General features: G+C 44.4%; 1 protein-coding gene across 1 annotated transcript; it reads right to left on the bottom strand.

The window, feature by feature from the left end:
- Window positions 1-304: 304 nt before the first annotated feature.
- On the bottom strand, window positions 305-26,943 carry emsy (EMSY transcriptional repressor, BRCA2 interacting). Its single transcript, XM_029699902.1, has 20 exons — window positions 26,693-26,943; window positions 21,766-21,874; window positions 21,530-21,629; window positions 21,325-21,399; window positions 18,903-19,078; window positions 18,174-18,323; window positions 17,714-17,973; window positions 17,247-17,490; window positions 16,785-17,009; window positions 16,523-16,672; window positions 15,655-15,828; window positions 12,602-12,738; window positions 12,055-12,231; window positions 10,630-10,819; window positions 10,116-10,289; window positions 9,101-9,259; window positions 6,689-6,846; window positions 2,227-2,769; window positions 1,158-1,586; window positions 305-981 (listed from the first exon to the last, which is right to left on the bottom strand). The coding sequence occupies exons 1-20, from the start codon at window positions 26,693-26,695 to the stop codon at window positions 784-786; spliced, it is 3,831 nt and encodes a 1,276-aa protein (XP_029555762.1). The 5' UTR covers window positions 26,696-26,943; the 3' UTR covers window positions 305-783.
- Window positions 26,944-26,974: the final 31 nt, after the last annotated feature.

Genomic DNA, 26,974 nt, shown 5'->3' with positions numbered 1-26,974 from the left:
GGTGCTGGTATTCACAGAAACTTCCCAACACACACACACAAGCCTAGCTTACATCTAGCCCTCACATAAAGCCTTTCTTTTACCCCTATGATTTAATGCAAATAATCATTTGGTGGAAACATTGGTGATTTCCTCATGTTGAAAGGTCAATTCATTAATATGGACAGATAGGTCATGTACAAAACGACATATTGTGTGCAGTCCTGTAACAGAAAAACAGTTGTAAGCTGTTGTATAAAAGTTTAGTTAAAATTCTAAAAAGTTACACAGAGAGAACACAAAACAGAAACCCCCATCAAACTAACAAGGTTGAAAGTGTATTTATTTATTTGTATTTCTTTTTTTCTTCCAACAATTGTTCTTACCAACTGTTTCAACTTCAAAGTGCTAATTCCTCAAGGGTTACTACAATCCATTTATGGTCAGCCATTATTGTCTGTGACAAATCTTGAATCACTGCACTGTATGTGCCCACTTTAAACAAACTGAAGTGATCTGAAGGCCATCAGACTTATTTATTACAAGTCAGAAACTCAAACTGTACTATCATGTATTCAAATTTACATTGTCAAAGGAGATCAAATCAAAAATGGTGTTCAACAATTGATCTAATCAAATACCGTTATGCAAATACCGCATTTATCCGCTTGCCGTGAAGTCATTAGGGTTCTAACTCAGTCGGGAGGTAACCACAAGTCACTGTGATGACCGTAATCACCCTCATCTCTGCATCATCCCTGTCACACATCGTGTGTGACGTGACGGAGTTGACATGTGTAGTGGTCACTGGGACTGGTCGGCGCAGCCCTCCATGGGGCTGACATTGGTTTCCTCGTCATTGCTGCTGTCCACCTCTTGCTCCATGACGCTCTCCTCGTCCAGCCGCTGGCTGGTGTAGTTGCTGATCTCCAGGAAGCCGCTGGGCTCCACCACCACGTTGGACTGGCTGGAGTCTGGCATGATAGAGTACCGAGGGATAACCTGGGGAGGGGAGTAACGGATGTTATTTAGCTTTTATTGTCTATAGATGTTAAAAGCTTAGATGACTGTTGTCCTATATAATAAGCAATGTTTAAGAAATGTTAATCATATGGCTCAGAATATGTAATTGGTAATGCTTTGCTATAACATAAATCTTTGAAATCGCAGAAATGTACCTCAATGACGTCCAGGTCTTCTTTGCCCTTGGCCACTAGGCCCTGGATGCGGCTAAACTGGCTGTGCTGGGGCTTGGAGTGGGATGAGTGGTGCAGGGAGGCCCCCGAGCTGCTGATGACCGGGCCTGAGCCCCCCAACACACCTACATTTCCCCCTGCCCCCACACCCTTCCCGTAGGGGCTGCAGTCGCTGGACGAGTCCACCACCATTGGCTCGGCGCTAGGGTCGATCTCCGCTTCCATCATGGAGATCTTGAGGATGTCTGAAACGGAAGGCTTCTCGCTGCCGGACGGGCCCGAGCTGCTGGGCTCGGCGGGGACCAGCTTCGCTGTGGCCTCGCCACTGCTGGACACGGGTGGGGACTGGTGGCTGCTGCTACCGCCGAAGGTGATCTTGGTGATGCTGGCGCCCTGGGTGATGATTGGCGGCTGTGTCGGGGGAGAGAGAGGGGAAAAACTAATTTGGTTGGAACTATAGAAATGAATAGAACAGACATTGCCATTCAAGTCAATGTTCTGTAATATGTAGACCAGCGGCCATATTGAATGTACCCATGAGTGTTAGTCAAATTGCCATAGTCTGAAAGGGCTTCCCCTTCCATTTCTATGGTTGGAACTAGTGTAGGGCATGGGGAAACTCTACAAACCCAGGTGCCACTTTTTGAATGAAAAACAATGGTAATTTATTTTCAGGTTGTCATACAGGGAGGGCTGTGAAGGTTGTCAGGCTCCCTGTGCTACTGTACAAATAACACGGATCTGATTGGAACGGAATTTGTGTCATGGTGCCCAGAGCTTTGTCTTATCTCGTTGATCTTAAAAAGGCCCATCAAGGGACAAGTGCTGTGAATCAGAACAAGATTTACATGTATGGAATGTGTACTCGGTGTAAATGCTTTTAAATGTGTAAGAAAAATCCGTCTAGAAGGCAAATAAAGTTTAAATTAAGTTCTATTCTAAAGCATTATGGCACAGTTGATGATTCACTGTGTCAACCTGATCTGTCCCGGACCAATAAATAAAATAGTCACTGGGCCCTGGAGGTCCATCAGAGAGGGATGGTGCTCACCAGGCTTGCGGAAGGGGTCTTGTCTGCACCCACCGGGTGGTGGGCCTGCAGGGGTGGCGGCTGGGACAGCTGTGTATGGATGGGCCTGTGGTGGGAGGTGGGTGCCTGCTGCAGCTTGGGGAGCTGGGGGGTGAGGGAGGGTGGCTTTGTAGGGGTGCCCAGGCCCACCAGCTGGGGGGATCCCGAGGCAGAGGAGGGCCTCTCCTTCAGGCTCTGCCCTGGAGCCTGGGGCTGGTACTGCTCATGGAGCTGGGGTGGCTTCTTCACCAAGGTGGAGGAAGGCTGGCTCATCTGGGGCTTGCTGTGTAGCTGTGGGGGTTGGGTGGAGTGGGGCATGTGTCTGCCCTGCTCCGACTGGGGCTCAGAGTGTGACTGGCTTTGGGGTTGGGGGAGTGTGTGGTGCTGAGGGGCAGGGGCTGCCGCGAGTTGGATGGAACGGTAGAACAGGCCCGTCTGGGGGTCCAGGGTGTCCCCTTCTAGTTCGCCCTCCTCCATCACCATCTCCTCCGCCTGCTTACTGTGGATAAGCTGGCCCTCCGACGCCTGGAATGACATTATACTATCATTGACAATAGTGGTATATATGGAAATACAGGTAACTGCTAAAAATAAAGGAAACACCAACAAAGTATCTTAATAGGGTGTTGGGCGACCATCATCCAGAACAGCTTCTATGCACCTTGGCATAGATTCTACAAGTGTCTGGAACTCTACGCAACACCATTCTTCCATGAGAAAATCCATAATTTCGTGTTTTGTTGATGGTGGTGGAAAACGCTGTCTCAGGCGCCACTCCAGAATCTCCCATAAGTGTTCAATTGGGTTGAGATCTGGTGACAGACGACCATGGCATACGGTTTATAATGTTTTCATGCTCATCAAACCATTCAGTGACCACTCGTGCCCTGTGGATGGGGGTATTGTCATCCTATGGAGACATAGCCATGGTAGCCAAAATAATGGCCTGCCCAGCATTTTTATACATGGCCCTAAGCATGATGGGATGTTAATTGTTTAATTAACTCACACTATACCTGTGTGGAAGCACCTGCTTTCAACACTATTTGTATCCCTCATGTTTCCATTATTTTGGCAGTTACCTGTATATTGGTGCATTTTGATATAGTTGAAGTAGGACGTTTACATACACTTAGGTTAGAGTCATTAAAACTCGTTTTTCAACCACTCCACAATTAACAAACTATAGTTTTGGCAAGTCGGTTAGGACATCTACTTTGTGCAGTAATTTTTCCAACAATTGTTTACAGACAGATTCTTTCACTTACAATTCACTGTATCAATTCCAGTGGGTCAGAAATTTACATACACTAAGTTGACTGTGCCTTTAAACAGCATAGAACATTCCAGAAAATGATGTCATGGCTTTAGAAGCTTCTGATGGGCTAATTGACAACATTTGGGTCAATTGGAGGCGTACCTGTGGATGTATTTCAAGGCCTCCCTTCAAACTCAGTGCCTCTTTGCTTGACATCATGGGAAAATCAAAATAAATCAGCCAAGACCACAGAAAAGAAATTGTAGACCTCCACAACTCTGGTTCATCCTTGGGAGCAATTTCCAAATGCCTGAAGGTATCATGTCCATCTATACAAACAATAGTACGCAAGTATAAACACCATGGGACCACACAGCCATCATACCGCTCAGGAAGGAGACGCGTTCTGTCTCCTAGAGATGAACGTACTTTGGTGCGAAAAGTGCAAATCAATCCCAGAACAACAGCAAAGGACCTTGTAAAGATGCTGGAGGAAACAGGTACAAAAGTATCTATACTGCTCCAAAAAATAAAGGGAACACTTAAACAACACATCCTAGATCTGAATGAAATAAATAATCTTATTAAATACTTTTTTCTTTACATAGTTGAATGTGCTGACAACAAAAACAATCAATGGAAATCCAATGTATCAACCCATGGAGGTCTGGATTTGGAGTCACACTCAAAATTAAAGTGGAAAACCACACTACAGGCTGATCCAACTTTGATGTAATGTCCTTAAAACAAGTCAAAATGAGGCTCAGTAGTGTGTGTGGCCTCCACGTGCCTGTATGACCTCCCTACAACGCCTGGGCATGCTCCTGATGAGGTGGCGGATGGTCTCCTGAGGGATCTCCTCCCAGACCTGGACTAAAGCATCCGCCAACTCCTGGACAGTCTGTGGTGCAACGTGGCGTTGGTGGATGGAGCGAGACATGATGTCCCAGATGTGCTCAATTGGATTCAGGTCTGGGGAACGGGCGGGCCAGTCCATAGCATCAATGCCTTCCTCTTGCAGGAACTGCTGACACACTCCAGCCACATGAGGTCTAGCATTGTCTTGCATTAGGAGGAACCCAGGGCCAACCGCACCAGCATATGGTCTCACAAGGGGTCTGAGGATCTCATCTCGGTACCTAATGGCAGTCAGGCTACCTCTGGCGAGCACATGGAGGGCTGTGCGGCCCCCCAAAGAAATGCCACCCCACACCATGACTGACCCACCGCCAAACCGGTCATGCTGGAGGATGTTGCAGGCAGCAGAAGGTTCTCCACGGCGTCTCCAGACTCTGTCACGTGCTCAGTGTGAACCTGCTTTCATCTGTGAAGAGCACAGGGCGCCAGTGGCGAATTTGCCAATCTTGGTGTTCTCTGGCAAATGCCAAACATCCTGCACGGTGTTGGGCTGTAAGCACAACAACCCCCACCTGTGGACATCGAGCCCTTATACCACCCTCATGGAGTCTGTTTCTGACCGTTTGAGCAGACACATGCACATTTGTGGCCTGCTGGAGGTCATTTTGCAGGGCTCTGGCAGTGCTTCTCCTGCTCCTCCTTGCACAAAGGCGGAGGTAGCGGTCCTGCTGCTGGGTTGTTGCCCTCCTACGGCCTCCTCCACGTCCCCTGATGTACTGGCCTGTCTCCTGGTAGCGCCTCCATGCTCTGGACACTATGCTGACAGACACAGCAAACCTTCTTGCCACAGCTCGCATTGATGTGCCATCCTGGATGAGCTACACTACCTGAGCCACTTGTGTGGGTTGTAGACTCCGTCTCATGCTACCACTAGAGTGAAAGCACCGCCAGCATTCAAAAGTGACCAAAACATCAGCCAGGAAGCATAGGAACTGAGAAGTGGTCTGTGGTCCCCACCTGCAGAACCACTCCTTTATTGGGGGCGTCTTGCTAATTGCCTATAATTTCCACCTGTTGTCTATTCCATTTGCACAACAGCATGTGAAATGTATTGTCAATCAGTGTTGCTTCCTAAGTGGACAGTTTGATTTCACAGAAGTGTGATTGACTTGCAGTTACATTGTGTTGTTTAAGTGTTCCCTTTATTTTTTTGAGCAGTGTATATCCACAGTAAAACGAGTCCTATAGCGACATAACCTGAAAGGCCGCTCAGCAAGGAAGAAGCCACTGCTCCAAAACCTCCATAAAAAAGCCAGACTACGGTTTGCAACTGCACATGGGGATAAAGATCATACTTTTTGGGGAAATGTCCTCTGGTCTGATGAAACAAAAATAGAACTGTTTGTCGCTAATGACCATCATTATGTTTGGAGGAAAAGGGGGGATTCTTGCAAGCTGAAAAACACCATCCCAACCGTGAAGCACCGGGGTGGCAGCATCATGTTGTGGGGGTGCTTTGCTGCAGGAGGGACTGGTGCACTTCACAAAATGGATGGCATCATGAGGTAGGAAAATTATGTGGATATATTGAAGAAACATCTCAAGACATCAGTCAGGAAGTTAAAGCTTGGTCGCAAATTGGTCTTCCAAATGGACAATAACTTCCAAAGTCGTTGCAAAATGTCTTAAGGACAACAAAGTCAAGGTATTGGAGTGGCCATCACAAAGCCCTGACATCAATCCTATAGACAATTTTTGGGCAGAACTGAAAAAGCGTGTGTGAGCAAGGAGGCCTACAAATCTGACCCAGTTACACCAGCTCTGTCAGGAGGAATGGGCCAAAATTCACCCAACTTATTGTGGGAAGATTGTGGAAGGCTACCCGAAACATTTGACCCAAGTTAAACAATTTAAAGGCAATGCTAGCAAATACTAATTGAGTGTATGTAAACTTCTGACCCACTGGGAATGTGATGAAAGAAATAAAAGCTGAAATAAATCACTCTACTATTATTCTGACATTTCACATTCTTAAAATAAAGTGGTGATCCTAACTGACCTAAGACAGGGAATTTTTACATGGATTAAATGTCAGGAATTGTGAAAAACTGAGTTTAAATGTATTTGGCTAAGGTGTATGTAATCTTCCGACTTCAACTGTACACTGGTACACTTACCTGATGAACAGTGAGATCCTATGCCAGTGAGATAGATAATGCAGTATAACATGCACTATATGATTTGATAAAACATAGGAAAAGAAGAATTCAAAGACGAACATGTATTTGTGATTTTTAAGTTCATATACTAGGTAGGCGTTTGTCTCACCAGTTGGACAATGCGTGTGACGGTGACCGCAGCGGAAGTTGGGATGGACTTGACCACCATGGGGGTGTGACCTGTGCTCTGTGAGGACACCGCCAGTTGCTGGCTAGCGGACATGACCATGTCGCCTCCAGAGGATGGTCCGGCCCGGCTGGCTTTAACTGCACAAAGAGAGATCATCATAAATTAGGTTCCCATCCAATTGGCAACAGATTATGCATGCGAATATTCCATTAAATTGACTTGTTGGAGATAAAAGGCACGTGCACTCCAGCCAACAGATACAGTAGTGTTCACAGATAGCACTGTTGGCTAGAGCGCACGTATAGCCTACATGATGAGATCATTATGGACAAAAGAGCGAGATTATTTTTATTTGTCAAACGGCAGCCACGCATCAATCATGTCACCAGAATAAGACCCTCGATATTTATTGGAAAGGAGAATCAAGCTCGTCACCTTGTACTTTCACCACCCTCTGAAGTTCATCATAACTTATTTCATCTGTAGCCTAATAAACTGCATGCTTTTCCGACGAGTCGTTGTGGGAGGACCACACAGCATGTCATCGGGTGACTCCTAGTTTAATTCAATATAAGGGTTATTATATCAATATTTGTGGATAAAAAAATTGTTTCCAACCTTTATCGCATAATTAATTTTCCCGACACAAATATCCCACCTTGTCCATTGTATTTTGCCTGCCATTAAAATGTTTTATCTGACATACTTTACTCGCATAAAAAGGTTGGATGGAAACATTGTTTTTAACATGGAATTGCTCTCAATTACTCGGAACGGCATTATTTCGAGACATTCTTTAGTGAGTACAGCTAAGTATAGAACAGCCTGCTGTTTTTTCACTTTGCTTATTTCTGCGTGGTTAAGGGCTACGATTGTGTGTAAACCCCTGAATACATGAATAGGAAAGTGTATAATTTTCCATCCAAGGTGTAATATCATTAAGGGGTGACAAACTATGATATACAGTACCAGTCAAAGGTTTGGACACACCTAGCCATTAAAGGGTTTTTCTTTATTTTTAATATTTTCTACATTGTAGAATAATAGTGAAGGCATCAAAACTATGAAATAACACATATGGAATCAAGTAGTAACCAAAAAAAGTGTTCTTCGAAGTAGCCACCCTTTGCCTTGATGACAGCTTTGCATTCTCTCAACCAGCTTCACCTGGAATGCTTTTCCAACAGTCTTGAAGGAGTTCCCACATATGCTGAGCACTTGTTGGCTGCTTGTCCTTCACTCTGCGGTCCAACTCATCCCAAACCATCTCAGTTGGGTTGAGGTCGGGGGATTGTGGAGGCCAGGTCATCTGATGCAGCACTCCATCACTCTCCTTCTTTGTCAAATAGCCCTTACACAGCCTGGAGGTGGGTTGGGTCATTGTCCTGTTGAAAAACAAATGATAGTCCCACTAAGCGCAAACCAGATGGGATGGCGTATTGCTGCAGAATGCTGTGGCCAAAGGACAGATTTCCACTGGTCTAATGTCCATTGCTCATGTTTCTTGGCCCAAGCAAGTCTCTTCTTCTTATTGGTGTCCTTTAGTAGTGCTTTCTTTGCAGCAATTCGACCATGAAGGCCTGATTCACGCAGTCTCCTCTGAACAGTTGATGTTGAGATGTGTCTGTTACTTGAACTCTGAAGTAATTTCTGAGGCTGGTAACTCTAATGAACGTATCCTCTGCAGCAGAGGTAACTCTGGGTCTTCCTTTCCTGTGGTAGTCCTCATGAGAGCCAGTTTCATCATAGCGCTTGATGGTTTTTGCGACTGCACTTGAAGAAACTTTCTAAGTTTTTCATGTCTTAAAGTAAAGATGGACTGTCATTTTTCTTTGCTTATTTGAGCTGTTCTTGCCATAATATGGACTTGGTCTTTTAGGGCTATCCTCTCTATACCACCCCTACCTTATCGACTCAAAACACATTGAGGAGGAAAGAAACTCCACAAATGTACTTTTAACAAGGCACACCTGTTAACTGAAATGCATTCCAGGTGACTACCTCATGAAGCTGGTTGAAAGAATGCCAAGGTGTGTCCAAACTTTTGACTGGTACTGTACATCAATGTATTTCGCAATGAAACAGTATGAAAAGAAAGTGAACACCATATCACTTTGGGGATCTTTTTAGGTGTCCTCCTAAAGTGATGACAATACAGTGTTATATGACAATTGATCAAATCTGAAAAACTAAAAAGTAAGACAGATTATAGTGTCTTGGCTGTGTGTAATGCCCAAGGAGAAATGTTTCATTGAGCTCACTTCCCAAATGGCACCCTATCCCTTATATAGTGCACTACCTTTGAACAGGGCTGGACCTCAGTGAAAATTAGTGCACTATATAGAGAATAGGGTGCCATTGGGAGGCAACCTGAGTGGTCAGTTCATGTACCAGCAGTGATGTATTCAGTGGATGGTTCAGTCTCTACAGTGGATGTCACAGGGGAGACTGGATCCTGCTGCTTCTTGTCCTGGGCCATCTGAAAGGGCACAGCCATCTGGCTCAGGTCTATGGTGTGCTGCCTGGGCTTCGCCTCACCCTTGTCCTTCACTGTAAAGGCAACAGAGACTGTCACCATCAGTCATCTAATAAACAACTACTCCATTCATATTTGGAAAGACGCGGGACGACAAAGTACCGTCACTTACATGAGAATTCGAGTTCAGAGCAATCTGACCCCAACGACAAACACTTTTACATCCGATTCTCCCAGAATCAGGTCCCAGAGAGTCCAGTCACTTGACCTGCTATCAGGCTGTGTTTGTGTGCGCCACAGGCCCATTAATCGCACCGGTAAGAAATTGTGTGTCGGCCATGTGTGGAAAACCTGAGGTGTCGGAAGCTGGGGCTTTCTTCTCAAGTCGTTTGTATTAAATTTCATGTTGTTTTAGTGGCTGCAGTGTCAGGATATTCGCACAGCACCTAACACACCTAATTCAACTAATCTGGTGTACAAATTAAATATCTATATTATTTTAAAATCAGGTCTGGTACAAAACCCTGCCAAGATTAGCCAACCCTACCACTATAGCAAGGACTAGATAGCTGCAATATGGCGATGGCTCCATCTAGTTTCTATCTGCAAACACTAAAAGGGGGATGTTTTTGTATATCAGGCATCAGTCGCACTCAATGACCATATCAAGCAACAAACAGCATTTTACAAGAAGTCAGTGAACAGTCCACAGCAGTAAAGATTACAAAGGGGAAGTGGTTTGGAAAACCCCCAGAGTTCTTCCACTGACTCTTGGGATAGAATCCCAGCCATAATAACAAGCACTATTAACAGGTGACTAGCCTTGTTACCAGGAAGATTACTCTGTTTCTGAATTGAAATGGAATTGACCCCAACCCTGGTAAGTGGTGTGGTAGTTGTCATGGTGACGGTGGTCAGTCTGTTAGTCACCTGTGGTTTGCTGCAGCTCCAGCAGGGCCTTAATGGTTGAGGTGGCTGACTGGGTCACGTTCCCCGTAGACACATCCTGGTAGATAATGGTGGGGCCGGACTCCACCGACACTTCATGCTGATCAGCCCACTCCTGCCCTCTGGAGGAGATGATGTGCACTACGGGCTGGGAGTCTGACCAATGACAACAACCAAAACAAGTCATAAGGAATTGTGCGGATTCCCTTTAGATTCCAGTCGATGTGGGAATTAAATTGGACATGGCATTCAAGTAAAAGGGAATTGAAATAATTATATTATGCGAGGGGAGCTTTATACCATTTGAAAGTGAAGGGAATTGAACTTAGCTGGATACTTGTGAAAATAGATACACTTTCATACTACAGATGAGGTAGTGAATAGCTGTGTGAGACTACAATACACAGTTTTAACTTGAGTGTCCTTTTTGTTCTTGTAGTTAGGCTGCAGGCTATATCATGTACTTCTTGCTGTTATGTGGAGTGCCACAACGTACCGTGACTGCTGCCGTGGGAGCCTTCGGCGGGTGGGAAGCTGCCCTCGGCTATGCCACCTGACTCATCCTTCAGCGCCCCCTCCTGTGCGTCAGCCACCCTGGACGCCTGCTGCAGTGTTTCGCTCACCAGCTGCCTGGTCTGCTCGCTCAACACTGCAGTCTGGAAGATGGGCTTGGGCTTGATCAGCACCTAGACAGGAAACAATGTTTAAAAAACTTTATATTCGATATTACACACCTAGAAGAGCTCAGTGAATGGCACCAGAGAAATAGTTTTTGTTGCTCCATAAAGTACAGCACAGCTGAGACCAATGTCAAGTGTACTGGTGTTCCTTTTTTTTTTTACATCATACATTTAACGAATGTGCCTATTTAAAGCGGTATGGTCTTGCAATCCTAAAGTTACACTGACCTGATGCATTGGTAATTCAGGACAGAAGTTAAAATATACAGTGCATTCAGAAACCTTCCTTTATTCCACATTTTGTTACGTTACAGCCTTATTCTAAAAACATATATATATATATATATATATATATATATATATATATATATATATATATATATAATCTACACACAATAACCCAGAGACAAAGCAATTTTTTGAATATATTTTTTTTATTGTAATTTTACCTCCCTTGTCCTCCCCAATTTTGTGATATCCAAATTGGTAATTACAATCTTGTCTCATCGCTGCAACTCCCCAACAGGCTCGAGAGAAGGTCGAGTCATGCATCCTCCGAAATATGGCCCGCCAAGCCGCAATAATTCTTAACACCTGCTCACTTAACCCGGAAACCAGTCGCACTAATGTGTCAGAGGAAACACCGTTCAACTGACGACTGCGCCACACCGGAGGCCACGAAAACAGGTTTAGAGATTTTAGCAAATGTGTTAAAAATAAAACAGAAACACCTTTAGGTACATAAGTATTCAGACCCTTTGCTATGAGACTCGAAATTGAGCTCAGGTGCATCTTGTATCTATTGCTCATGCTTGAGATGTTTATACAACTTGGAGTCCACCTGTGGTTAATTAAATGTATACATTTACAAAAAATTCTAAAAACCTGTTTTTGCTTTTTCACTATGTGGTATTACGTGCAGATTGACGAGGAATTATTATTATTTTTCAATCCATTTTAAGTTAAGGCTGTTACGTAACAAAATGTGGAAAAAGTCAAGGGGTCTGAAAACTTTCCGAAAGAACTGTGTCCAAGACAAAGAGCTTTGAGTACGAAATGATCTCGTTCACACTACTCGTTGAGTGGCTGAGACGCTCCGGGGTGAAGTTTCCCCAGGGTACAGACAGCTCTAGGATCAGCTTCCCCAACCCTAACCATTAGTGGGGTAAAGGCAAAACTGACCCAAGAGCCAGCATCTAGGTGCAACTTCACCCTACAGACAGCATTGGACTGTTACTGACCTGGGTCTTGCTCTGCTGGCCGTACACTATTTTGGTGGGGATGATCTTAGTGGTGTTGTTGGGCTGCACCCCTGAGCCCATGCCTTTCGGCTGGGTCACGATCATCTTGGTGATGGGTCTGGAGGCTGTGATGATGGCTGGCTTGGACCCCGGCACACCCTGCAGGGTCTTTTCACCCTATGGCACAGAGGCATTCATATTTTGGTTCTGTAACCAATGGCACCCTATTCCCTATATAGTGCACTACTTTTGACCAGAGCTTAAGATTAATGTACTAATTTTAAGTCGCTATGAATTAAGAGCGTCTGCTAAATGACAACTGAAAAAATAAACATGTAAATGCATAATATGGAGCTGAAAGCAATAGACTGATCAGACGGAAAGGCTAAACTATAACTACCAAAAAAATTAAAAATACGTTTTAGGGTCAATACATTTGAACACTTCTGAAATATAATTACTTAGAATCTAGATAAATAAAATCTAACATAAAAAAATGTCTTAATTAAAATGGTTTCATTTATAATAACAATCATGTTGAACTGACCCCTGCATTCAACAGTGTGGTGACCACATTCTTGCCAGGCAGGCCCTGGATGGTCGTTGCTTTGCCAGTGGTCTTTTGCACCACAATAACATTGGGCTTGGACGTCATAGGAATGGTGGTTATCTTAGTTGTTGTACCTGCAATGGAGGGGGAAAGAACATCTAAAGGTTCGCCAAAACACAACATTTGAAGTCACTATAATTCGACAATTCTGCAACTAGATGTTCAGTCAAAAATTCGTAACACTTAGAGTTGCAAAAGTTAACAGAATAATTGTTTTGGTAATTAATTGGTAATTTTGCTAATCTATGTAAACTGTAATAAATGTATACTGGATTAACTACATAGCCAAAAGTATGTGGACACCCCTTCAAATTAGTGGATTCTGCTATTTCAGCCACACACAGCCATGCAACCACCATAGACAAACAGTGGCAGTAAAATGGCCCGTACTGAAGAGCTCAGTTACTTTCAACGTGGCACCATCATAGGATGCCACCTTTCCAACAAATAATTTTGTCAAATTTCTGCCCTGCTAGAGCTGCCCCGGTCAACTGTAAGTGCTGTTATTGTGAAGTGGAAACGTCTAGGAGCAACAACGGCTCAGCCGCGAAGTGGTAGGCCACACAAGCTCACAGAACGGGACCGCTGAGTGTTGAAGAGCGTAGTGTGTAAAAATAGTCTGTCCTCGGTTGCAACACTCACTACCGAGTTCCAAACTGCCTCTGGAAGCAACATCAGCACAATAACTGCTTGTCAGGAGCTTCACAAAATGGTTTTCCATGGCCGAGCAGCCGCACACAAGCCTAAGATCACCATGCGCAATGCCAAGCGTCGGCCTTTAGTGGTGTAAAGTTTGCCTCCATTGGACTCTGGATCAGTGGAAAAGGCGTTCTCTGGAGTGATGAATCACACTTCACCATCTGGCAGTCCGACGAACTAATCTGGGTTTGAGGTATGCCAGGAGAACGCTACCTGCCCGAATGCAAGGATGAATAATTGGTCTGGGGCTGTTTTTCATGCTACGGGCTAGACCTGTTAGTTCCAGTGAAGGGAAATCTTAACACTACAGCATACAATTACATTCTAGACAATTCTGTGCTTCCAACGTTGTAGCAACAGTTTGGGGAAGGCCCTTTCCTGTTTCAGCATGACAATTTAGATTGGTGTGGAAGCACTTTATTGGCCTGCACAGAGCCCTGACCTCAACCCCTCTGGAATGAATTGGAACGCCGACTGCGAGCCAAGCCGAATCGCCCGACCTCAGTAATGCTCGTGGCTGAATGGAAGCAAGTCCCTGCAGCCATGTTCCAAGATCTTGTGGAACGCCTTCCCAGAAGAGTAGAGGCTGTTATAGCAGCAAAGGGGGGGACCAACTCCATTTAATGCCCATGATTTTGGAATGAGATGTTCGACAAGCACGTGTCCACATACTTATGGCCATGTAGCGTGTGCTATATATAAGTACCAGTCAAAAGTTTGGACCCACCTATTCATTCAAGGGTTTGTTTTTTTGTACTATTCTACATTGTAGAATAATAGTAAAGACACCAAAACTATGACATTTTGCTGGTGACACGGTCTTTGATTTATTTAGAATTCAAGTCACACTTAACCAACATGGCTACACAATCCCATCTGGTTTGCGCTTAGTCAGACTATCATTTGTTTTTCAACAGGACAATGACCGAAAACACACCTCCAGACTGTGTAAGGGCTATTGGACCAAGAAGGAGAGTGATGAGTGCTGCATCAGATGACATGGCCTCCACAATCACCTTACCTCAACCCAATTGAGATGGTTTGGGATGAGTTGAACCGCAGAGTGAAAGAAAAGTAGCCAACAAGTGCTCAGCATATGTGGGAACTCCTTCAAGACTGTTGGAAAAGCATTCCTCATGAAGCTGGTTGAGAGAATGTCAAGAGTGTGCCATCAAGGCAAAGGGTGGCTACTTTGAAGAAACTAAAGCATATTTTGATTTGTTTAACACATTTTTGGTTACTACATGATTTCATGTGTTATTTCATAGTTTTGATGTCTTCACTATTATTCTACAAAGTAGAAAATAGTAAAAATAAATAAAAACCCTGGAATTAATAGGTGTCTAAACTATTGACTGGTACTGTACTTAAGTATATTATAGAAATTACATTTACTTTTGATACTTAAGTATGAAAAGTACAAATTATTTCACATTATTATATTAAGCAAACCAGACGGCACCATTTTCTTAAAAATAAATAAATGAACAACTAGCCAGGGGCACACTCCAACACTCAGACATAATTTACAAATGAAGCATTTGTGTTTATTTTGTCCGCCACATCAGAGGCAGTAGGGATGACCAAAACGTTCTCTTAAGAAGTACGTGAATTGGACCATTTTCCTGTCCTGCTAATCATTCAAAATATAATTAGTACTTTTGGGTGTCAGGGAAAATGTATGGAGTAAAAAGTACATTCTTTTCTTTAGGAATGTAGTTTAGTAGAAGTAAAAAAATATAAATAGTAAAGTACAGATACCCCAAAAAACTACTTTAAAGTATTTTAAAGTAATACTTAACACCATTGTATATATTCATAAACATTTTTATATCCGTGTCCATGTTGTCTATGAGTTTCTAGTATATAGACAATATGGTTTAGGAGAAAATAGCCTAATTAATAAAAAACAAATTAAAACAAATCTGCAATTTACTCTGCAACGCTTCCAACTATTCACTTATTTCACAACTTCCACCAGTTCAGCCCCAAAGTATTTACAACAAAGATACATTGACATAGTAAAATAACAAATTTAATCCAGACAGAAACCTTCATATTAAACAGCAACGGTATTGACTAAGTTGATAGGTTATACTGAGGATGTTTGACAGCTTTGTGATTCTATTTTTCATATGAAAAAAAAAACCCATTTCGTTATGTAAATTATTTAAAATCCTTTAAAGTATCAAAAATTCCAGTAGTTAACTGGTAAATGTAAACATCACTGGTAAATAACCCCCCCCCCCCCCCCCGAAACCCTAGTAACACTACAGAACTGTCAAACTCACCAGACACAATGTTGCTGCTGATGATCTTGCCACCCAGTGTGGCTAGAGACTTGGGGACCACCGTGATGATGCTACCGCTGGTGGTCTTGACGTAGGTGGCACCACTGGTTGACGTCGCCATCCTGGCGCCAATGGAGGGGCTCACAGTGGGCCTTGAGTATGTGGCCTGGGTGCCTGCACAAAATCAATGTTTTTCCTCAACTTAAAGAAAAAAAATTGACGGGGCTTTGCTAAGTATTTCTTCATATCAATATCTAGTTTCAAGTTTTAATGTCACATGCACAAGTACAGTGAAATGCCTTTCTTGCAAACTCAAAACCCAACAATGCAAAAAATCTATAACAATGTATTACTAGAAAAAAAGCAAATGAGAAATACACTAAGTAATAAAGGATTAAAACACAGATTATCCAAACCAGTGCAGACATATACTGTCCTTGTGTATTATTTACATGTTTGGACAACAGTTGTCTGTTTTGTGAGTTTACTGTTGGTGCATTTACACTTGAGGATTTACCTTGATATTTTACCAAACAGCCTCAGACTTTTGTGTTTCCACCTCCACAGCCTGGCTCCTGGGACTCACTGGGCCATGGCCTCGGTGGACCTGCTCTAACCTGGGACCAAGAAAGCCACTGGGGCTTTTCTGGCAGCATTTACATAATGGCTAACTGAACATGGGTTTACGCCATCAATGGTTAATACCGCCTCACAAAGCAACTGTTTAGATTATGCAGAGGTTGTTGATTTTGTTCTTCACAAGTCCTCACTGTCAGCCCTAGCTTTGGAAACAATGTTTACCTAGTAAAACATCCGTGTGTGTATACACTAGTGTAACAGTTGAAAAGCAGTATGTGAGAAGGCACACCTGTGGGCTGAGACACCAACTTGGTGGTCATGATGGCCCCGTTGCTACTGACAACCATGATGGGGGAGGAACTGCTGCTGGACATGCCTACAGAGGAGGGCTTTGGCAGGATCTTACTGGGCTGCATCTGCTGGGTGATGATTTTCACACCTACAATTAGACAAATCATTAGTTAAATACATGATTAACACTTTCTGTACACTTGCACACTCAGGGTAGAGTACTAACACCAGTAGATTTGGGTATCACGCCCTGTACTCACCTGACTCCTGCTTAATCTGGATGGTGGGTTTGGAGCCGGGGAGAGTGGTGGAGGACTGGGCCTGGCCCATGGCGCCGGCCCCCATGGAGGAGCCCTGCTGCAGCTGCTTGGGTGACTGCTGGTGCTGCTTGGGGAAATGGGCCAGAATCTGGGTTGGAGAGCCCACCATGGTCTTAGGAGAGGGGAGCCTGGCGGAGGCCACTTTCATGCCCGTCAACGAGCCACCTGGCACAGGGAGAGGAGGACAAGCAATAGTGGTCAGTTTCAAGGACCAATCAGATACACACAATTCAGTACAATTCCAGTTTCAATAAAATGTTGTATACATGAAAGGTCTTAGTAGCTGGAACAAGACAATCTTTGTCTAAATTGGGCGAAGGCCGGTAATAAATCCTGAGTAAACAAACTATTTGAAAACACTGCAGGAAGTGGGACATTCTATTGTGGGACATTCAAACCTACCCTGCGCTATTGTCGACATGACCACAGACGGGCTGGAAGAAACCATGGTGGTCACAGCGACCGTGTTTGGGGCCGAGGAGGGACTAGAGCTGGCCGGGATGAACACTGTCTGCTTCTGGTTAGCCGAGGTCAGCATGGAGGTGGACGCCAACTTGGACATGGCCGCCGCGTAGTTGTGTGAGTGAGACTTGGACAGGATGTTGGGAACGAAGTTGGAGCTTGGAGAGGTCGTCACAATGATCACCTGACAAAACATACATTATACAGTAAATTACACAGCCACTTACAATCAAGGTCATGTACACAATCACTTACAATCGAGTTTGCAAACAGTATGCAATCACTTACGATCATTCAAACATATCCAACCATTCCTATATTATCTGGCTCACACCTCACTATATTGACTCTTTGCCTATAGAACAAGAGGCTTTATACTGAACAATAGTCAGTTCTGTCCTGCTCACCTTCTGCGTGGTGGTGTTAGTTGTCTGGGTGGTGGGCTTGGTGAAGGTGATCTTGACGGGGGACATGTGCGGTGGCAGGGAGTTGGCGATGCTCTGCATGATGTTGCTCATCTTGGGGCTGCCGCTCACCGGCATAGTGATGGTCTTGGACATGGGCGGGGCCACCTTGGCCACTTCCTTCAGCACCACAGGGGAGGAGCTTGAGGAGTTAGTCCGCCTCCGCTTACGCGGCTTCTCGTCCTCATCCGAGCAGCTCACGCCTGGGGGAGAGAGAGTGAGAGAGAGAAACATACAGACGGAGACAAAGAATGCAGAAAAACATTGACAGACTTCAGGTTCAGTTTAGTGAGTGTCACACCGGAGACTCCTTATTAACCAATGCAAAATTCTTAAATAACACTTATTTTTCTTTCCAAAGTAAAATAATAAACAAACATGGAATCTCTGTTCTGACACTCACTTTTCACATAGACGGTGCTCCCGCTGGGCAGCACCACCATGTTTGAGGCGGGGCTGGCCGGACGGGGGGATTTCACCGTGGCTGCTGCACTGCCGCTGGGCACCGTGGCACTGGTGGAAGTGGTGCTTGTGTAGGAGTAGCAAACAACCACTGCCAACAAATAACAACCATGCTTCATATAAAAAGACACTATAAGGAGACATAAGTGATTAATCATTTAATGTCTTCCTCCCTCTTCAGTTGATGTTGCAGGTAGAAAGTTACTCCTAACTACTGACAGGGCCAGATGACGTAAAATAGGGTCTAAGCTACAACATATGGCAATATTTTTAAAAGTCTGAGTTTACACATTTTTAGATAATTGACATTTAAGTTAAAAATTTAAATTAAACAAATTCTAGAAATTTTAAAATATTTTGACAACCCTGTTCGTAAGCTTTTAAATGATATCATATCTGAATAGTTTATCTTTTCCAGTGAAATGGTGGGGGCATGTAAAATAGGTCAAGTATGAGCACTTTTATCTCTTGAATACTTTGGCATTCAGGTTCAAAAAGTCAATTTAAATGGGCAAATACATATGGAAGGTTTAGTTCAAATCAAAAGAGGTGCTGTCAAAAAGTGATTGAATTCAAATGGATTAACCCTCAGGTTAAGATTAGGAGCAAGGTAATGTGATCCTAGATCTGTGGTTAAGAGCAATTTCCACCTTGAGCTGTCTGATCGTACCTTCTTTATTTCCTGTTTCGGCAGGCAGCAGAAGCGAAGCGTTCTGATTGGCTGTGGCGCTGGCCACTGCGTTGGCCGTCACAGTGAAGGCAGTCTGGGGGACCAGTCTGGGCATAAGTGGGACCAGCCGACGCCCCTCGATGGACCACTCTGAGGAGCTGTTGGGACCTGACATGCTTGACAAGACAGATAAACTTTGATTTGATGACAATTGTATTTGTCACGTGCGCCAAATACAACACCTTAAAGTGAAATGCTTACTTACAGGCTCTAAACAGCGCAAAAAAGGTATTAGGTGAACAATAGGTAGGTAAAGAAATAAAACAGTAGTAAAAGGACAGGCTATATACAGTAGCGAGGCTACATAGAGACACTGGTTAGTCAGGCTGATTGAGGTAGTATTTACATATGGTTAAAGTGACTATGCATGAGACAAACAGAGAGTAGCAGCAGCGTAAAAAAAGGGGCGTGGGGGGGGGCACACATTGCAAATAGTCTGGGTAGCCATTTGATTACCTGTTCAGGAGTCTTATGGCTTGGGGGTAAAACTGTAGAGAAGCTTTTTTGTCCTAGACTTGGCACTCCGGTACCACTTGCCATGCGGCAGTAGAGAGAACAGTCTATGACTGGGGTGGCTGGGGTCTGACAATTTTTAGGGCCCTCCTCTGACACCGCCTGGTGTAGAGGTCCTGGATGGCAGGCAGCTTAGCCCCAGTGATGTACTGGGCCGTACGCACTACCCTCTGTATTGACTTGCGGTCAGAGGCCGAGCAATTGCCGTACCAGGCAGTGATGCAACCAGTCAGGATGCTCTCGATGTTGCAGCTGTAGAACCTTTTGAGGATCTAAAGACCCATGCCAAATCTTTTTAGTTTCCTGAGGGGGAATGGGCTTTGTCATTCCCTCTTAACGACTGTCTTGGTGTGTTTGGACCATTCTAGTTTGTTGGTGATGTGGACACCAAGGAACTTGAAGCTCTCAACCTGCTCCACTACAGCCCCGTCGATGGGAATGGGGGCGGTCCTCCTTTTCCTGTAGTCCACAAACATCTCCTTAGTCTTGGTTACATTGAGGGATAGGTTGTTATTCTGGCACCACCCGGCCAGGTCTCTGACCTCCTCCCTATAGGCTGTCTCGTCGCTGTCGGTGATCAGGCCTACACTGTTGTGTCGTGTGCAAACGTAATGATGGTGTTGGAGTTGTACCTGGCCATGCAGTCGTGGGTGAACAGGGAGTACAGGAGGGGACTGAGCACGCACCCCTGGGGAGCTCTAGTGTTGAGGATCAGCGTGGCAGATGTGTTGCTACCTACCCTCACCACCTGGGGGCAGCCCGTCAGGACTTCCAGGATCCAGTTGCAGAGGGAGGTGTTTAGTCCCAGGATCCTTAGCTTAGTGATGAGCTTTGAGGGTACTATGGTGTTGAACGCTGAGCTGATGTCAATGAATAGTATTCTCACATAAGTGTTCCTTTTGTCCAGGTGGGAAAGGGCAGTGTGGAGTGCAATAGAAATGGCATCATCTGTGGATCTGTTTGGGCGGTATGCAAATTGGAGTGGGTCTAGGGTTTCTGGGATAATGGTGTTGATGTGAGCCATTACCAACCTTTCAAAGCACTTCATGGCTAGGGACTTGAGCGCTACGGGTCTGTAGTCCTTTAGGCAGGTTGCCTTCGTGTTCTTGGGCACAGGGACTATGGTGGTCTGCTTGAAACATGTTGGTATTACAGACTCAATCAGGGACATGTTGAAAATGTCAGTGAAGACACCTGCCAGTTGGTCAGCAAATGCCCGGAGCACACGTCCTGGTAATCCGTCTGGCCCCGCAGCCTTGTGTATGTTGACCTGTTTAAAGGTCTTACTCATGTCGGCTACTGAGAAAGTGATCACACAGTCTGGAACAGCTGATGCTCTCATGCATGCCTCAGTGTTGCTTGCCTCGAAGCGAGCATAGAAGTGATTTAGCTCGTCTGGTAGGCTCGTATCACTGGGCAGCTCGCGGCTGTGCTTCCCTTTGTAGTCTGTAATAGTTTGCATGCCCTGCCACATAAGACGAGCGTCGGACCCGGTGTAGTACGATTCAATCTTAGCCCTGTATTGACGCTTTGCTTGTTTGATGGTTCGTCGCAGGGCATAGTATGATTTCTTGTAAGCTTCCGGGTTAGAGTCCCGCACCTTGAAAGCGGCAGCACTACCCTTTAGCTCAGTGCGAATATTGCCTGTAATCCATGGCTTCTGGTTGGGGTACGTACAGTCACTGTGGGGACGACGTCCTCGATGCACTTATTGATAAAGCCAGTGACTGATGTGGTGTACTCCTCATGGTAAGTGTATGATAAATTGAGGGGCTGATGCGTGTACTAGTAGGTCATAATGTGTATGTAATTTTAGTATTGATCATCTTAAGGGGGTAACTTGACTTACTGATAGGCAATGGTGGTAAGGCGCTCATCATTGACTGCCCTACGGACCTCTGCACGATGACGCTCTGTTGAAATGCTGTAGGAGACAACCATACAGTATTAGCAATTAAGTCACAAGCCAAGTTTGTTTTTATTAAGAAAAAGGCCCCATATTTCATAGGTTCCTCTAGCTATGAGAAAAATATACAGTGACATTGCTGGTTTACCTGAGGACTTTAGTGAGTTCTCCAAGGAGATCCTTCTTATCCTTGGTGAGGTCGCCTTGGGCTCGCAAAGCACTGATAACACCGGCATACGCCTCCAGCTCTGTTGAAACAATATGGTTAATCATTAAAAACAACTTTTACTCTGAAATAGCAGTAACATTTGGGGTTCTTTGAAAGTGACAAATCACTTCATGCATCAGGCAAGCCAGAGGCCGGATAAGTTGAAAGGCACTTACCAAGTTTACGGAGGATTCTCTTACACTCATCCCTGCCCAAGTCAAGGAGGGTGGGCCACACCACAGGCATGGTGCCGGCCAGCTGCGGTTTCTCCTGCTGAATCATCAACTACATTGAGAGTGAGCAGAAGAGAAGAGGACATGTCAAATATGTAATCTTCTAGATTATCCATGCACTAGAAATACTTTATTTTAAATATGAATATGTTTCTCCAACTCTTAGTGTCAGGGTACCTTTCATGTACAATGTAATGGTGGAAGAAGGTCTAGCACTGTGTACCGATAAGTCATAATATATCAGAACTGGATAATGCAATATGGATGTCAGTAATAGAAGTTCCATATCTGAACATGGATATTATTAAACCATAAACAAGTATTGCCAGCAGCTTCCAAATCAGGATTGATACAAGCTAGTTAACTAACCTAAGCCACCGGTCTATTGTTATTAGTAAGCTTATTCCCCGAGTTGGTACCAATTATATGTATAAACCCTGGATTACGGATGTTATGTAATGGCCAATGAGAGGCTTTGAAGCCACCTGTCGGCCATATTGGTACTCCTAAGGCGCAGTACTCAATAGAAATGAATGGAATACTACAGTATTTCAATCAAATGTTGCAAGGACAGAATTACATGTATTTAAGTATTTATTTGTTGTAGTGGGGACAGTAACAGTATTCTCTAAAAGAAAAACTGCTTTAAGTATTATTTTTTTATACATTTTTATGTTCAGTTAACATATAATTTTGAATTATGCATTAAGGTGTCTATAATGGAATATACTTGTCAAACACAAAATGTAGAATAAAAGCATTTCTATAGCTTCCAAAATCCTTATTTTTTTAAATTATTATTATTATTATTATTATTTGTATTATTATTATTATTATTCAAATCAAAGTTTGTCACGTGCGCCGAATACAACAGGTGTAGACCTTACAGTGAAATGCTTACCGTAAATTCCGGCCTATAAGCCGCAAGTTTTTTCCCACGCTTTGAACCTCGCGGCTTAAACAATGATGCGGCTAATATGGATTTTTCCCGCTTTCAATTTTTTTCCCCCCAAAAAATAAAAAATAAAATAAAAAAAACACATTCTGTGACGTGCTCAGTTTTTTGGCGGCATGAAGCTTTCATTAGACCAATGAAATTGCCGAACGGGTTAAGGTCAAACAACTTTTTTGTTTACGGTTTAGATTAAATCGAGCGCTCCCAAACTTCCCATCATTCTGATTACGGTAGTCATTTTGTCACCCTCATCATGGCAAAGACACGGATAAATGCATATGATGCAGCTTTCAAGTTGAAGGCGATTGATCTGGCTGTTGGAAAAGGAAAGAGCTGCTGCACGGGAGCTTGGTCTTAATGAGTCGATGATAAGACGTTGGAAACAGCAGCGTGAGGAATTGACTCAGTGCAAAAAGACAAGTAAAGCTTACTGATAATTCTTTGTTACAAGCCGTGTTTCGTTAAAGCCTGTGCAAAGTTCATTTGTTTCAATGTACCGGTAGGCACCTGCGGCTAATAGACACGTGCGGCTTATTTATGTTCAAAATAATATTTTTTTTAAATTCAGTGGGTGCGGCTTATATTCAGGTGTGCTTAATAGTCCGGAAATTACGGTACTTAAAGGCTCTAACTAATAGTGCAAAAAAGGTATTAGGTGAACAATAGGTAAGTAAAGAAATAAACAACAGTAAAAAGAGAGTGAAAAATAACAGTAGCGAGGCTACATACAGACACCGGTTAGTCGGGCTGATTGAGGTAATATGTACATATGGTTAAAGTGACTATGCTTATATGATAAACAGAGAGTAGCAGAAGTGTAAAAGAGGGGTTGGCGAGTGGTGGGGGGGGCACACATTGCAAATAGTCCGGGTAGCCATTTGATTACCTGCTCAGGAGTCTTATGGCTTGGGGGTAAAAACTGTTGAGAATCCTTTTTGTCCTAGACTTGGCACTCCGGTACCACTTGCCATGCGGCAGTAGAGAGAACAGTCTATGACTAGGGTGGCTGGGGTCTTTGACAATTTTTAGTGCCCTCCTCTGACACCGCCTGGTGTAGAGGTCCTGGATGGCAGGCAGCTTAGCCCCAGTGATGCAATGGGCCGTACGCACTACCCTCTGTAGTGCCTTGCGGTCGGATGCCGAGCAATTGCCGCACCAGGCAGTGATGTAACCAGTCAGGATGCTCTCGATGTTGCAGCTGTAGAACCTTTTGAGGATCTCAGGACCCATGCCAAATCTTTTTCGTTTCCTGAGAGGGAAACGAAAGGCTTTGTCGTGGCCTCTTCACAACTGTCTTGGAGTGTTTGGACCATTCTAGTTTGTTGTTGTGGACACCATGGAACTTGAAGCTCTCAACCTGCTCCACTACAGCCCTGTCGATGAGAATGTGGGCGTGCTCGGTCCTCCTTTTCCTGTAGTCCACAATCATCTCCTTAGTCTTGGTTACGTTGAGGGATAGGTTGTTATTCTGGCACCACCCAACCAGATCTCTGACCTCCTCCCTATAGGCTGTCTCGTTGTTGTCGGTGATCAGGCCTACCACTGTTGTGTCATCTGCAAACTTAATGATGGTGTTGGAGTCGTGCCTGGCCATGCAGTCGTGGGTGAACAGGGAGTACAGGAGGGGACTGAGCACGCACCCCTGGGGGCCCCTGTGTTGAGGATCAGCGTGGCAGATGTGTTGCTACCTACCCTCACCACCTGGGAGAGGCCCGTCAGGAAGTCCAGGATCCAGTTGCAGAGGGAGTTGTTTTGTCCCAGGATCCTTAGCTTAGTGATGAGCTTTGAGAGTACTATGGTGTTGAACGCTGAGCTGATGTCAATGAATAGCATTCCCACATAGGTGTTACTTTTATCCAGGTGGGAAAGGGCAGTGTGGAGTGCAATAGAGATTGCATCCTCTGTGGATCTGTTTGGGCGGTATGCAAATTGGAGTGGGTCTAGGGTTTCTGGGTTAATGGTGTTGATGTGAATCATTACCAGCCTTTCAAAGCCCTTCATGGCTACGGACGTGAGTGCTACGGGTCGGTAGTCATTTAGGCAGGTTGCCTTCGTGTTCTTGGGCACAGGGACTATTTGAAACATGTTGGTATTACATACTCAATCAGGGACATGTTGAAAATGATATTGAAGACACCTGCCAGTTGGTCAGCACATGCCCGGAGCACACGTCCTGGTAATCCGTCTGGCCCCATAGCCTTGTGAATACTGACCTGTTTAAAAGGTCTTACTCAAGTTGGCTACGGAGAGAGTGATCACACAGTCGCCCGGAACAGCTGATGCTCTCATGCATGCCTCGGTGTTGCTTGCCTCGAAGTGAGCGTAAAAGTGATTTAGCTCGTGTCACTGGGCAGCTCGCGGCTGGGCTTCCCTTTGTAGTCTGTAATAGTTTGCAAGCCCTGCCACATAGGTCGAGCGTCAGAGCCGGTGTAGTATGATTCAATCTTAGCCCTGTGTTGGCGCTTTGCCTGTTTGATGGTTCGTGGCAGGGCATTGCAGCATTTCTTGTAAGCTTCTGGGTTAGAGTCCCGCACCTTGAAAGCGGCAGCTCTACCCTTTAGCTCAGTGCGAATGTTGCCTATAATCAATGGCTTCTGGTTGGGGTATGTACGTACAGTCACTGTGGGGACGACGTCCTCGATGCACTTATTGATAGAGCCAGTGACTGATGTGGTGTACTCCTCAATGCCATCGAAAGAATCCCAGAACATGTTCCAGTCGGTGATAGCAAAACAGTCCTGTAGTTTAGCATCTGCTTCATCTGACCACTTTTTATAGACCGAGTCACTGGTGCTTCCTGCTTTAATTTTTGCTTGTAAGCAGGAAAGAGTTGTGGTCGGATTTACCAAATGGAGGGCGAGGGAGAGCTTTGTACGGGTGTGTGGAGTACAGGTGATCTAGAATTTTTTCCCCTCTGGTTGCACATTTAACATGTTGATAGAAATTAGGTAGAACTGATTTAAGTTTATCTGCATTAAAGTCTCCGGCAACTAGGAGCGCCGCCTCTGGGTGAGTGGTTTCCTGTTTGCTTATTTCCTTATACAGCTGACTGAGTGAGGTCTTTGTGCCAGCATCTGTCTGTGGTGCCGAGTGTGCTGTTCTGTCTTGCCGGTGCAGCGTATATCCATGTCATCATTCAGCCATGATTCCGTGAAACATAGGATATTACAGTTTTTGATGTCCCGTTGGTAGGATATTCGTGATCGTACCTCTTCATTTTTTATTCCCCCCCCCCCCCCCCCCAACAGAGGAGCACCAAATGGGACACACTTTTAAGAAGTGATTTTCGTAGCAGGTTAGGAGAGCACTAACCCTTTTCCTATTTTTTACGCTAACCCTTTTCCTAACCTCAGTCTCCTAGCCTGCTGCATAAATGATCCTAACCTGGAAAGGAAGTGGCGTGAAAAGAGATGATCGTACCAGAATGGGTGCGCGGTAGCTTCAAAACAGCGCCCCCTGTCAGTCATCTAGAGTTAATACATATCATTGGTTGATACCTGTTGATATCCTTTCAATAAGAGGTTTAAATACTCCTTCAATTCTACCGTCCTAATATCATTGACATAGGAAGAAAACGCATTTAGTTGCGTGGCTAAACAGTGACACTAGATAGCTAGAAGCAGCTTACGGGTGCCAAATGACTTACTCTGGTTTGCAAAACCAGCGTTAGCCTGCACAACAACATTAGCGAGGTAACGCGTTAACTACTAAATTGAGAGTGCATGACACTCAAAATACAACATTACAGCAAATAAATATATATTTGTATAATATCTAACACTAAGATAAACTGTTTGCATAGTTCTAGCTACTATCAAGCATGTCAAGTTGTGCAAACATCCCCCTGGGAGTAAGTTAACGACGTTTGATAGCTAGCTATTCGGCTAGCTGGTAGCTTTCCTTCTTCCAACTTACCATGCAGTGTTGCAACGTCGTTATGACAGTCCTGATTGAAAGGATCAATACATTATTACATATTAATCCAACGGAAGTTGCACACACCAAAATATGTTTTTCTTTACTGAGGATCCACCTCAGTTCCAAAGACCTTCAATTCCGCCATGATTGAATAACGCCGAAACACTTGGGCCTGAAATAATGCTGTCCAAAAATAAACCTGGATTGGATTGACAAGAATTTGAAAAGGTAAGATCTAATATTGATCATTTTGGGATCTATAACACCCTTATTTTTTCA

This window comes from Salmo trutta, chromosome 19, assembly GCF_901001165.1.
Source record: "Salmo trutta chromosome 19, fSalTru1.1, whole genome shotgun sequence".
NCBI lineage: Eukaryota > Metazoa > Chordata > Actinopteri > Salmoniformes > Salmonidae > Salmo > Salmo trutta.
The sequence above is the reverse complement of the archived record's forward strand: the minus strand, read 5'-3'. Positions and strand labels throughout refer to the sequence as shown.